This window comes from Trachemys scripta, chromosome 1, assembly GCF_013100865.1.
Source record: "Trachemys scripta elegans isolate TJP31775 chromosome 1, CAS_Tse_1.0, whole genome shotgun sequence".
NCBI classification, from domain to species: domain Eukaryota; kingdom Metazoa; phylum Chordata; order Testudines; family Emydidae; genus Trachemys; species Trachemys scripta.
This window is the reverse complement of record NC_048298.1, coordinates 250,703,216-250,717,099: the sequence shown is the minus strand read 5'-3', so window position 1 is coordinate 250,717,099 and position 13,884 is coordinate 250,703,216. Positions and strand designations below refer to the sequence as shown.

Below are 13,884 nucleotides of genomic sequence, written 5' to 3'. Positions count from 1 at the left end.
CAGGACTCCCGACCCATCTAAACCCCTCTGCTCCCTGTCCCCTGACTGCTCCGATCCCTCTCCCCACCCCTGCCCCGACAGCCCCACCCTAACTGCCCCCCAGGACCATACCCCCTACCTGTACCCTGATTGTCCAAAACCTTATCCATGCCCTCCCCCGTCTCTTGACTGCCCCCTCCAGAACCTCCCTGCCCCTTCTCCGACCCCCCCTGGCCTCCTTACCCTGCCACTCATCCCGGAATGCTGGGCAGCAGGGGAGGAGCTCCAGACTGCTGGAGGCGATCTGTGAATGCAGGGAGGGAGGGAGTGATCTCTGCTGCAGGGGAAGTGGAGGAGAGGCTCTCTCTGGCTGTTGGAGCCCCATGTAAGTGGCACCATCCGGCCGGCTGCCCTGTTAGCCGCGCGCGCTCTGCATGGGGGGGGGGGGGAGAGTCCGGACATTTACAAATTCCCCCTGGACGCTATTTTTAACTCAAAAAGCCAGACATATCTGGGGGAATCCAGACGAATGGTAACCCTAATATTATCAGCTCCTTCATGGATGAGATTTCCATCAGCATGAAGTGGTTCAGTTCCATTTGGAATGAACACACCTTCCTGGAGTCTTTCTACTTCATTTTTTTGCAGCACTAGTGATGAATTTCTTCATCTCACCATAATTGTTGCAGAATCCATGAAGGTGGGGTATGTCAATTAAATTGTGAGATCCAAATTCACAGTGTAGCAAGGTATATATGCAGTGGTGTGATAATTTTGGGACTGTTAAATAGTGTACACTCCACAATTGAGAGGCACCTTCTTTGAATGGTCTTCTAAAGGAGATACTCATTGCTGACTGAATTAGATGCCTCTTTATTAACCAAAAGACAAACTTCTGTACCAACTAAGGCAGAAAAGTAACTGACCTCTGTAAAGTTCAATCACCTGGCTTTGGATAATATTCTGAGGCTCTCCTTTGGCTATTTCAGACCAAAGGTTTGAAATGGCATTACACAAAACCACTTGTTCATTTCAAAGCTGTTTATCAGGCTCACTTGCCAGAAGAACATCGACAAAACATTTGGATGACTTAAGTTCCTGCTTTAGATTACTAGCAGCTTGGATAACATCAGCTAATTTTATTGTGCTGCATAGAACAATGGTAGACTTTCCTTGTCCTTGCTGTGCATGTAATGGAATTGCAGAACCATATATTTTTTTTTTTTTCTAATCTTGACTGTAATTTGCTATTGAAATATCTTGCAGTTTCTACATCTGAGGGAAATAGGGATTTATATCTTTGTAGCAGCTTGGACCGGAGAAGAGCCTTCTTGTTGTACATAAGATCATTGTCTGTTCAGTCAGCTGATAAAATGCAGTGTCATAAGGTAACTGTAGTGTTGCATTGTAACTAGATGGTTTTGCCTTAAGATTTCATTTTACTCAAGTAGGAAGAAAGGCATGTTGAGTGATAAACTGCATCCTTAGCAATCAAGTCTTCCATAGATATTCTTCACAACATGTCATGTCAGTTCCTCTGAAGAGCCACCTCCCTTAGATTGGTTGCTCTCCCAAATGTTTCCCTTTTATGAAGTTTGTCTCCTTTTGTGTGTGTTTTCTCAAGCTAACAATGCAAATGGACCAGTTCCTGGAGGACGTGCATGCTATAGATGTAGGTGAACATGATGCTATCTGACCAGATTAAGAGTCTGGGTTCTTTCCTGGGTTCTCTACAACTCTGATGTGTGCCAAATTCTACTTGCTTATGTATTTCTGAAAGTAGCCCCTATGATAGAGTATTGGTGGCACATCATCTAAACTAAAAAATTAATCCAGTGGCCACTAGTACAATTCATCTCTCCTGGCTCCTGCTGTCAGCATCACAGAAATCTCTCCAGCACTGGTGCCTGACAGTTTTTTGCATTCTTTTGATTTTCATGACTGCATTTTTCAAACTTGTGGAGAGTCTTTTTCTCTTTGATATCAGAGGGGTAGCCGTGTTAGTCTGAATCTGTAAAAAGCAACAGAGGGTCCTGTGGCACCCTTGAGACTAACAGAAGTACTGGGAGCATAAGCTTTCGTGGTTCAGAACCTCACTTCTTCAGATGCAAGTAATGGAAATCTCCAGAGGCAGGTATATATCAGTGTGGAGTTAACGAGGTTAGTTCAATCAGGGAGGGTGAGGTGCTCTGCTAGCAGTNACTTGCATCTGAAGAAGTGAGGTTCTGACCCACGAAAGCTTATGCTCCCAGTACTTCTGCTAGTCTCAAAGGTGCCACAGGACCCTCTGTTGCTTTTCTCTTTGATGTAAGCTTTAAGGGGCTCATATCCTCCATGTTTTCATACACTCTCTCTTTCCTGTAGAGGTAAAATTCCCACAGAATGTTGTTAGCATTACCACCGCCACTACCACCATTTTTCATCTTTAGCACAAGTCTGTATACTTGCACAAATGAGATCTGTTAGTATCAAACTTGACAGTTTTGTTTAGTGAGCACTTTGATTGAAGCCCGCTGTGTATTGTCCTCTCTAATACTAATACTGATCTGTGCATAAGTGTCACTGAATAAAAAGCTAGTTTCTGGAATATTTCAAAGGCTGGTACTGCATGTATGGGTAAGGGTACGATTTAAGTCATGGGTATTCTTAGTAAAAGTCATGGACAGATCACGGGAAATAAACAAAAATTCACAGCCTGTGACTTGTCCATGACTAAGGCTGCGATTTGCTCATGGAAATCATGGAGTCCGTGACTTCCAAAGACCTCCATGACTTCAGGCAGTGCTGGCTGGGAGCTGCAGGAGCCCCTGCTGCCTGTGGTGCATGGAAGCTGCGGGGTACCCAGAGCTCCCCCACCGCTTCTGGCCACAATGGACGGCAGGGGGAATCCGCTGCTCTTGGCTGCCGCAGGTGGCAAGGGGGAATCCCTGCTGCTCCATGAATTTTTTTCATTATTGCCTATGACCTGTCTGACTTTTTTTTCTAAAAATACCTGTGACAAAAACTTAGCCTTATCCATGACTTATACTGTAAATACCCTTGTCTAATGCTGGGGGGTGGGCTAGCGGCACCAGTTGCCGCCTCTGGCCACCACTGGGATCACTGCTCAGGTGGTCTCGAGGGCCAACCGCACCGGTTGCTGCTCTGGCGGGCCACGGGGCCACTCCAGTGGCCAGCCAGTGTGGCTGGTCCCGGGGCCACCTAAGGTGCTGGCTCCAGAGCCAACTGCTTGGGTGGCCCTCTGGTCAGCCACACTGGTCGCTGCAGAAGTCATGGAATCGATGACTTCCACAGCCTCCGTGACAGACTCTGCACTATGCATGGGCAATTACAAACTCCAACCTTCTACCAGGCAGGCTAGGTGCTACGTTGTATGTACAAAAGCTTACAGATGAAGAAGCATTACATTAGGAATTCACATACATTTATATCTACCTACTATGTGGTACAAACTATGAGTACACAATCTACTGCTACTCGTGCACAGCCTTCAGTGTGAGACTGATCTGGTCAGGAAATTTCAATTGGAAATACAGAAAACTATTAAAACAACTTGTGAGATATAGTAATAAAAATAAGAATATGCAATGTGAAAACATTTCATGCAAGAATTTGTAAAATGTTGATATTTGGCATTTTTTTGCCACATGCTAAACTGCTTCATTTCTGGGGGGAAAATATTGCCCATGTAAAACCAATAAAAATCTTTTAAGATATTGTTGTTTTGGTAGCTTTGACCAATAAACACCACATCAAGGTGTTGAAATTAAACTAAAGTGCAAAATCTGTAGTCATAGTCATGTTTTAGTGTTTCTGGAACTGTGCAAAAAATGACATAAAACAATGAGAATGTCACCTACAGGCATGTGGCACCACTTGGCCGTGCCACCTCATACTTCATCTAAACTTACATAAACTAAGCTTTCAAATGATGTGGATGTGTGTTTGAAGGGTACATGAAAGTCCAAAAAACAGGGCCCTTCTTGGAGAATTGCTGCACACCTAATGAGCTAACATTTCTGACATTCTTACATTTTATACCACATTTTTCATCTGGAAGGATCCTAAAATGTCTTTAAAATTCGGTGAACTGGTATTTAAACTATAAACCTAGATCACTTCATGCAAAATTGAAACGCAGTCATGTGCGGTAACAACTGTTCGATAGTGCACAGACCTGGTACCCAGCAATGAAGAACAAGAAGTCAAAAACACTTTTCATTTAGAACTACAGAAGGAATTTATGTAGCACTTAATTGCCCTAGTTGGAATTCTTTAACGTGTTATTTCCTAATACATGTTAATTTAATTTGTAGCACAAAGCGATGTCTATAGAACAGGTTAGTTCAGTGTTTTGCTGTCTTAGATGTGTGGGAATATAACTGGACAGAAGTAAAAGCCCACATAGGGTGAAAATTGAATCAGTGTCAATGTCTCTTGATTTGGCTACAAAGAGCCTGATCATGTAACATCTGTAGGAGTTGTCCGTACCTCTCAATCTCAAGATAGAGAGTACACCCATTTTGAGACCGGCTTTGGCATATCGTTCTGCAAAGACTTCACTATGTACATAGTTGCTTCTGTAAAATCCTTGGTCCTAAACTTAATCTAGTAAAGCAAGGCTCTATCTTTGTGCCTTTATCACATTATACTGTAAATGTTTGCCCTAAAATATGCATTTCAGTGCATCGTCATTATAGAGAGAACTGGAAGCAACATCTATATTAATGCTTCTCTGACAGTTTCCATTGTAAAAAATTCTTGCAACCTATAACCCCTCAAATATTTGCCTCAGGCCTTAGAAATTTGACAGGGGAAAGGGACTGTGCCTCTTTCTTCTCCCATCAAATTAGTTTCAGTTGCACATAATACAGTTGTTCCTTCTTTTTCTTTTCTTTTTTTTTAGTATGTCACTTCACAATTTGAAAAAAAATTGTTACACTGAAAAATGGTCCTCAAAAGTTAAGTAATGCAAGAATTTACTTTGCATAGGCAACCTGAATTCAGCCCCATAGTGCCTATGCATTATGACAGTCTCTTATCACATGATCACCCTGTTTCTCTGCAGGTCCCAACCTTGTTCCATGGGCTGTGCTCACGGATGGGCTGTACATGATGGGCTGTGCTCACGGATTTGTGTAGTGAATAAGGCTGATATCTGTAAGATCTCTGTTATACGCTATAGAGTCTAGTAATTGGAAGGTATGAAGTGAATGAAGCTGGGGAATGTAGGAAGTAAAAGGATGGCCTAGTTAAGGCAGGTGAACACAATACAGGAGAACTAGATTCTGTTCCTACCTTTGTTACAGAGTTTGTGTGATGTTGAGCAAATCAGTTAAACCAGACTTTTCACAGCCCCCCACAATTGTTCCTTTTCTCAGCCCCCATGAGGCCCCAGCTGTCTTGACTTTCAAAAGTGCCAGGCACTCATAATTATGTAATTGGGAGCTATCGATGCTCAATACCTCTGGCAGTAAGGCAGTGTCATCTGAAGAATGAGTGCAGGGTTGGGAATCAGGATGTTCTTTGTCTAATGCTGACTCTCAATGAATCATTGTATGGCCTCAGGTAAATTGCTCTGAATGTGTTTCCTCATCTGTAAAATGAGGCTAATACTCATCACCCAAGGAGTTGTGAGAATAAATTCACTTATGTTTCTGAGGCAACTAAACATAACAAAAAATGACACAGAAATGGGTAATGCTGTATTCAGAGCAGGGTTTGGGTGCTGTACAGCAAATAAAGCATAGGACCCACATAGAATTATGAGGGTAAAAAACACTGAATAGCTGTCTTTCATTGAGCACCATCCAGTCCACTGAGTGTGGTGCAGGTCTGTGGGGAAAAATAATTAACAGTTGTGTAGTTAAAGGCTGTATCATAATGCATTCACACCAGGGGGCCGAATTTAAAGTAGTCTGTGCATCCTTATTCTTGCACTTCCTAACTTTTGAGTGTTTGACACTGCAGCTTTAAGTAACTCTCTTTCACGGTGTGTTCTTTGTTTTGTCTGAACTCGGGTGACTAGCTTGAGTCTGCTCTGGAGCCGTAATGTTCACACTGCTATTTTTAGCACGCTAGCTTGAACTCAGCTATTGTGAGTCCTGTCTTCCTGGACTGGAAGGCGTGCTCCCAGCTGCAATGTAGACATAAATTCATAAAAATTGGAGGGAGGCTTGAACCTCCAGCCAATCCCAAATCCTAATCTGGACTGTGTTGGAGTGGGAAGAAATTTTGTTCCACACCGAAAGAGCTAGGGTTGTAAGTGTTCCTCACTGGAGAGAAAATTAAGAGGCAGAAGCATTCATTAGAAAACTCTGAGGGGGGGTGCTGCAACAAACTAGAATGAGGGGAAAAAGCAAAAGCTTGTGTTGCGTTTCGAACTATAAAATAGGTTTTGATGAATGACAGAACTATTTCTCATGGTATGCACTGTGTGTATGTGAGAAAAATCATCTATTTTAAGGAATCTTAATTCTCTTTTTGTTTTGAATTATAGGTATGAGAAGGTGCCAGTAATTTTGGTTGGTAATAAAGTGGACCTGGAGAGTGAGAGGGAAGTATCTTCAAATGAAGGAAGAGCTCTGGCTGAAGAATGGGGCTGTCCTTTTATGGAGACCTCTGCTAAAAGTAAAACAATGGTGGATGAGCTCTTTGCAGAAATCGTTAGACAAATGAACTATGCAGCTCAGCCAGACAAAGATGATCCATGCTGTTCTGCATGTAATATTCAATAGCATTAAAAATTACCTAACCTGGACCTAATTTGCAGAATTTTTGTAAGATGGTAAAACTGTCTGCCTCATTTCCTGGTTTGTGGGTTACTTGGAATAAATCATAAGTGAAGTAACAACTTTAAGTCAGAGCTGAGCATTGAAAGTCAATCGCTGTCTCTGAACATAATGGGGTTAAACAACTACAGCGTCTCACCCAATACCCCCTTGTGCACGTACAATTTCGTCATAGACAGTTGATCTACGGGGTGATCTCAGTTGAACTATATGTATTTGCATTATGTCAGACAGCAGCAGCTATTTCATACATTAGAAAATTCCTGGTGATGAAAATTGAAACCGCTAGAGAGAAGACCTGTGAAGATGATGTGCAATTAGCATATTCTATACTGATAAACACAAAAGGAGGGAAAAGCCTTTCAGTTTCGATATACTGAATTTCAGGAGTTGTACTTTTGCTTGTGGCCAAGTTTACACAAACAAGTATGTTTATTTCATCTGAACTTCTGACAGTTTTACAGGCAGATATGATCTACAAGACCTATAAAGTTCTTTTTTTTTCCCCAAAAATTGATGCAATTTCTACACTTTATCCCATCTTGTGAAATAGAAAGCACTGCATCAGTACTTGAAAGAAGAGAGAGAAGATCTGAAAAACTAATAGCTAGTGAAAAAAACACGATATGGCATTGGAATGTTTTAAATCTTCCACTTTGCTGCTCAAGAATGGAGGATCACTTCAGGTTTTGGTCAGACAAAAAGCCAAACAAAAACCCTTTGTTTACAAAGCAGGAAACATCTTTATCACTTTACTGAACCAGGAGGAAGCAACTGTGATGAAAAAAATCGCTTAGCCTTACTAACAAGGAACACTTTAATAGATTAACTAGTACCATCTTGTAAGGAAAACAAAGCCATGTTGCATCCAGATGTTCCCTTTTGCAGAAACCTCATGGGACAGTATGAACATCCTGCATTTTTAAGTTTGCTAAAGAAGATAATTTCTTTCTTGCCTTTAAGGGCTAAGTTTTTTTTTTGGTGTGATCCCTAACTAACCTTTGGAAATCAAGTTTGCTATTTCATAGCTTTAATGTTGGCAACTTTTGTTAATTGAATAACCATGTGAAATCATTTTGGCTCACAGGAGGAATATAGGTTATGGTTCTACTTTAGGTGAGAAAGGAAAAAGCTTTTGTGTAATTGCCTGACACACTATTCAAAGATTGCCCTGATTATTAGGGTATCAAGTAGTGGGAGCAAATATTTTGTTTTGCAAGGGTGCTCGATCTCTGACATTCTAGTTTTCCTAGCAGTGAAGTATTTATCATTTGCATGAGTAATGGCACAGAAATATCTATTCTGAAGTCTTACAATCAAGTATAGAAAAGTTTTCAATCAAAACATCTAAGTTTTATATGTTGGAGCGATTGTCTTAAGCTGGACCTTTATAGATAAAATTTGGTTATCAAAATGCAATATCACTGAGCCTGTGGTCTAAATACCACCATGCTTTTATTAGTTTCTCAGTCTTGTGCAGTAACAGTGTAGTTCCTTGTGTGTAAATGAGTGAAAATGGGTGCATGTGTTCAGTGTGTGCGTGTGTGTGTATCCCTTAGAAATGCTGTAATTGGAGTTTGGTTCTGACAGATTTACCTCCATCAGCAGAACTGCTTTAAAAATGCTCTTAATCTTTGAAATGAGAAACTCAAATATAAAACAGCTTCACAAAATTTCTTATATAATATAGTAACATTTTTAATCTTGTTCAGTGGGTGACAGCTAACGGAAACATTAGTGATGGAAGAGAACTGGCCACCACTGCCCTTAGTCCTTGAAAAGCTTTTCAAGAAAACAAGGATGTTAAGTCTGATAAACGTGAGGCCCTACTATTCAGATTTTTCTAAATCCTTGTAATGTAGGTTTTTCCTACCAGCTGATTTCCACGATCTTGGATGTTGTTGCACCTTTTTCACATAATATTAACCATGTGTGTGTGCATAAGCAAAATTTGAGACTTGAATCAATGGTATCTTCGCTTCCTAAAATACCTAAATGGAGGAGGGGTCTAATGAAACCATACAATCTATTAATAAAATAGGCAGCTTGTCAATTTGAGAGCTACTGCCTGAGTGCTCAAAAACATTATCAGATTTGATATCAATTTACAGTGTTATACAAAATGTTAAGATCTTATATAAAAAATTGCTGTGCGACCAATAAAGTGGTATAAATAATATGTATGAAGGGCTTAAGTTGAAGTGTGTAACATAAAACATATGGGCTTTTAATTTAGGAAAAATTGCACAAGTAAAATTCTAAACAGAAAATTGTAATAAAAAAGATACTTCCGAGACCTGTTTTTCCTTACCATTTTACATTTGTAATGTCTAATTAACACACACATCAACACACAACATTCCAGGGACATGACAGGGGGAAATGTAAATGCTCTTCTCTTTATTGTATAATTCTAAGGAGGTAGTTGTGCACTATTTGTGTTTCCACTTCTATGAATATAGTGGAGCTTGAATCAATGACAGTTGCATTTGGCTAAGATATTTTTGAAGGCATAAGGATAGCAAGAGGGTAGTTAAATGAGCCACATTCAAGATGGGTGGCCACCTGGAGAAAGTCAGTGGTGTCTTGGGTCACCTTTTACTTTGTACCCCGATCAGACTAGCAATTTATATAGTGTATGAACGTTTTTTATAACATGCCTTAAAATATTATGGTTTGATCCAAAGACCCATGTTTTCTTTCACTGGTCTTGTAGAGTTTTGTACTTTTCTACAAAGACCACATTTTTTAAGTTTTATTGATATTTTTTTTTATGTTGCAACTTTCATTCTTTTCGGCTGTGATAATGGTAGTAACTGTTTGCTCCCACTTTTTAAAAGTAGGTAAAATTAATAAACCAGCATCAGATCAAAAGTATTACACATGGGGTTTTTTATTAGAGCATCAAAAGCAGTTTTTGATGACTTTCTGTTCTGGCCAACAAGTAACTAGCCTCTCTCTAACCCCAGTGCTACAGTTGCCATCGCTTTTCTGTGGGAAAACTACTGGTATTTGCTTTCGTGTATAAAGAATGTTGCCTAAAGATGTCAGCCATTTGGTTGGGGGTGGGTTGTGCATGTTTGGTTTTCTTTTTACCAGTGTAGAATCAAAATACTGGTTAGGCTTTAATGGTGAAACTCTGCGACAAAGCAAATGTTTGACAACAGCAGGAGGCTTTTATCTGCATTGTTGTGCATCAGGTCTCAAGAATGATTGCAGTGGGTTTTGGAACCAGGCTTAACGGTATTGATTTGGGGTTTCCCAGAGGTGAATAAATATATTTCACAGTTAATTGTTGAACTCTAGTACAACTGGCAACCTATAGATGGAGCAACAATTTATTGTTTTGTAACAATGTCAGTTGTTAAACCTTGATGTTTCAAATAAAAACAAGAATTGTACATAGAACTCAATGCAAACTCAGCAGTTGTATTTGGAGTTAAATTATTTTAACAAATAAATTTATTTAATGAAACCTGCCTTGGATTTCCTTGTATCATACAGTTTGGTTTTGTCAAATAGCTCATCCAAAGCCAATTAGAACCACTTGTAAACAGCACTAAACAGACCTATTTAGAGTTCCGGAGACGCTCTCCTGTTGAAATGTTCTGTTGATATAAATTGAATGGATGCAAGCAAATACTGTTATTTCCATTTTCACATATGCACATATACTGTAGCCTCACATACACTGCTACTGGATAAAATATTAAGACAAAGTGTGCTACAGGAAAAGGCCAATGGATTGGAAGCTTATTAATGTACACGTCTCATTCTGAAAGGTTGAATAAAGATTGCTGTAAAGTGTACTAAAATGATGTAATGAGCTGAACTTGGTCAACCATGAAGATGTAATATCCAGAAATACAGTTACTTTTATTGTATAAAATTTGCAGTGGGTTAAGATAAGGATTGATCATGTCAGCTGTCCTATTGATGACTGGGCTTTTATTTTATTTTTTTAGTCTTGCATTACTCTACAAAATACATTGTGTTAGCAAGAATTTCATTATACATCTCTGCAATGATAGCTATATTTGAACAGTCATGATGCTAATGTTAACAGGATTGTTCTAGATAATTGTGGATTAGCAGTTGCATCTTGGTGCTACTGACATGACTATAATGTATTATTGTGTTTGAACTTGATGGGTGGGGGGGGGGGTGTTTGTGTTTTGTTTACAGGTCATGTGGGTTTTAAGGTGCCAGAAGTTGGAGGCTGGTATTCTGTAAGAACTCTTTATTCTGTGGACAACACTGTGAAGATTGACAAATTATGTTAATTTACACAGCCTTCAGCTGCTCTAGTCACTGATAACTGGCCCATTCATTCTGTAAACCAATTTCCAGTGCATCTTTGGCTAAAACTGGACAACCCCTGGCAACATTATATTAATTTAGTAGAATCCTTGGGTGGGAGGGGGGTTGTATTAGGGAATAGCCACATGGGTGTTACTGACATTTATTGCACTGTTCTGAATAGCTAAAAAACACAACATGCTATAGCACTGTGTGTTTTTTTTGGAATGCAGGAACACTTGTTTAGATTATATTTGAATTTTTTCACTTGTTCTGCTGGTTCCTTCTGGGAAAACTTTACACTGTTTTTCAATTTAAAAAAATCTGTCACATTTTCTGTTTTCCAGAGATACTCACTTGGCAAGCCTTGGCTTCCATCACTTAGGTCGTATAGTGACTGCTTGCTCATCTTCAGAGTGCTGAACTATTCTAAAAATGGCCCATAGGAACATCTCTCCTATCCTTTTAGGTGCTATGCTGCTTTATGTCCTCTCTCTAGTGTAAGATCAGTCCCTTTCAGACTACATGTAAAGGAGAAATTCCCATGGTACTAACAGGGCTTTGTGGGCTGTGTGGCTCACACACTGACACCCTAGAACGGGTTGGCAACTTCTGGCATGTGACTTGCCAGGGTAAGCACCCTGATGGGCCGGGCCAGTTTGTTTACCTGCTGCGTCCACAGGTTCGGCCGATCGCGACTCCCACAGGCTGCGGTTTGCCGTTCCAGGCCAATGGGGGTGGCGGGAAGCGGCGCGGGCCGAGGGATGTGCTGGTTGCAGCTTCCTGCCACCCCTATTGGCCTGGGGCGGCAAACCGCGGCCAGTGGGAGCCGCGATCGGCCGAACCTGCGGACGCGGCAGGTAAACAAACTGGCCCGGCCCGCTAGGATGCTTATCCTGGCGAGCCGCCTGCCCAAGGTTGCCGACCCCTGCCCTAGAACATAGTAATATTAACCTTGCCATCCCTCTTTGCAACTTCTGAGTCTGTTTTAATAAACATACTATTTAAGTTTCTCATGTGAGGCTTCATTGTATTATGCATCCAAAGCATCAACCAGTAACTGCTCCAGGAGGAAATGAATTTGCGGATACGTTGAGTTGTTGGGCTCTCTAGCCCCTGTTGTCCATGCTCACTGATATCATGTGACACCTTATGTTGTCGAAACATCTGGATTTTGAGCCTCATTGCTCCTCAGTTGAGTTTCTCCTTTGGTTCTGCATGCCTTTGGTGCCACAGTTGTTTTTCTTCTCTTCCTGGAATTGAGGAATGAACATACCACTAGCAGCTTCAAGAAGTGCCAGGATTGTAGTTTTATTTTTTTTGTTTCATCTCTGTTTTCATCACTATGGTCTGAATATCTTTCAAATACAGTTTACTCTGAAAAGTGGTTGCATAATTATTTTATTCAATAGGCCTGTTGCCTGTCTATTCACAATTATACCTGTATGTATTTTGCTTGGTTTTTACTGCTGTTAGTCCTGCAGACCCAAAATAGCTCCGAAATAGGAGCTGGGTTCTATTCTGGTTTAATGTTGCAAACCTGAGCCGGACAGAACCCAGCTTGACATTGAGTTGCAAAGATGTGTTTGTGGATATGACAGTTATGAAAAACTATTCTCTGCTTGTAAACTGAGCATATTGTGCTACTGAGAGAGGTGATACAGTGAACCCTAATCCCACTTTTACAAAGCAAACCTCTTGAGCAGAAACCCTGCTTTGTATTAAAACTGAACTAAACAATGGGATTAGTTTTCAGTCTGCCCCAGCTGTTGTGTTGGGGAAAGTGAAAAACACAGAGCAAACCCCAAAGTACTGGGTCTGCACCCATACAGCACCCTGCAAGACCAATCTGTCCTCATAATCCTACTCAGCACAGACTCTGAAGTGACGTGCTTGCCTACAGCAGAAAGGGATCAGGTGTTGCCAAAATTAGTGATGAGCAAGAGAATGGGGGCTGAGCTCTTGTAAAGAAGAATCTCAGCTTTTATGTATATGTGTGTGTATGTATAGGTACAGTATACAGATACATAAATGTGATCTAATTGCAAAGCTAGAACGGGAGATTCAGCTGGGCTCCACTTCTGCAGCAAGCAAAGGGAACCTGAAGGTGCTTCCCTCTCACCCGCCCCGAACTCTCATTCTGTGAAATGAAATCATTTTGCTCAACCTCCTCACAGACCACAGGCTGGCTGTGCATAGTGCTGTTACCCGTGGATATAAATTGTCAAATTCTGTAATCCCCCTGCCCACACACTCCTTTAAAAAAACCCGCATGCTAAGGTTGGCTTTATTTATTACCATTTTAGACCTCTCCCAAGTGTATAGCCACAACTATGGTAACTATTGCACGGAGAGTTATCTTCCTGCATTTCCCCACCGGTGTGCACATGGGGCACACTATATACTCCTCTAGCATCAGCTGCTTTAGCAGCCCATGACATGTGGCCAAAATGCTGTTGTACTGAAAGAGAGTCCTATAGCCACTGCAATCTGCCCCTCTTTCTGCATGTGTCTGACTGCCCAGCCATTGAGTCAGAAAAGCTTGTGTTGGAGGAAAGTATGGTGCTCTATTCCCTACGTACCAGTCTGGCAGAGACGACTCCACCCATCACACCAGCTAAGGGGAGGGATACCTGCAGATCTCAATAACCATTAGGAATAAAATACCTTGGAAACTTCTTCTGGATGTTATTGCAAGTTAATAGTAGATCCATGGTTAAAGTTGAAACTAGCTTCATGTTAAAAGCCTGATTTTTAAAACCTCTCCCCTCCCCCAACACAACTGCTCCCTAAAGAAACCACTCTTCCTGGAAGT

At 41.0% G+C, this 13,884-nt stretch overlaps 1 protein-coding gene across 1 annotated transcript in view; it reads left to right on the top strand.

Moving 5' to 3' along the window:
• The window catches only part of RAP2A (RAP2A, member of RAS oncogene family), a 36,534-nt gene extending 26,289 nt beyond the window's left edge, over window positions 1–10,245 (top strand). The window contains exon 2 of the mRNA XM_034758234.1: window positions 6,479–10,245. Coding sequence (XP_034614125.1) covers window positions 6,479–6,716 — 238 coding nt within the window. The 3' untranslated portion in view covers window positions 6,717–10,245. The remainder of the gene's footprint in view (window positions 1–6,478) is intronic.
• Window positions 10,246–13,884: the final 3,639 nt, after the last annotated feature.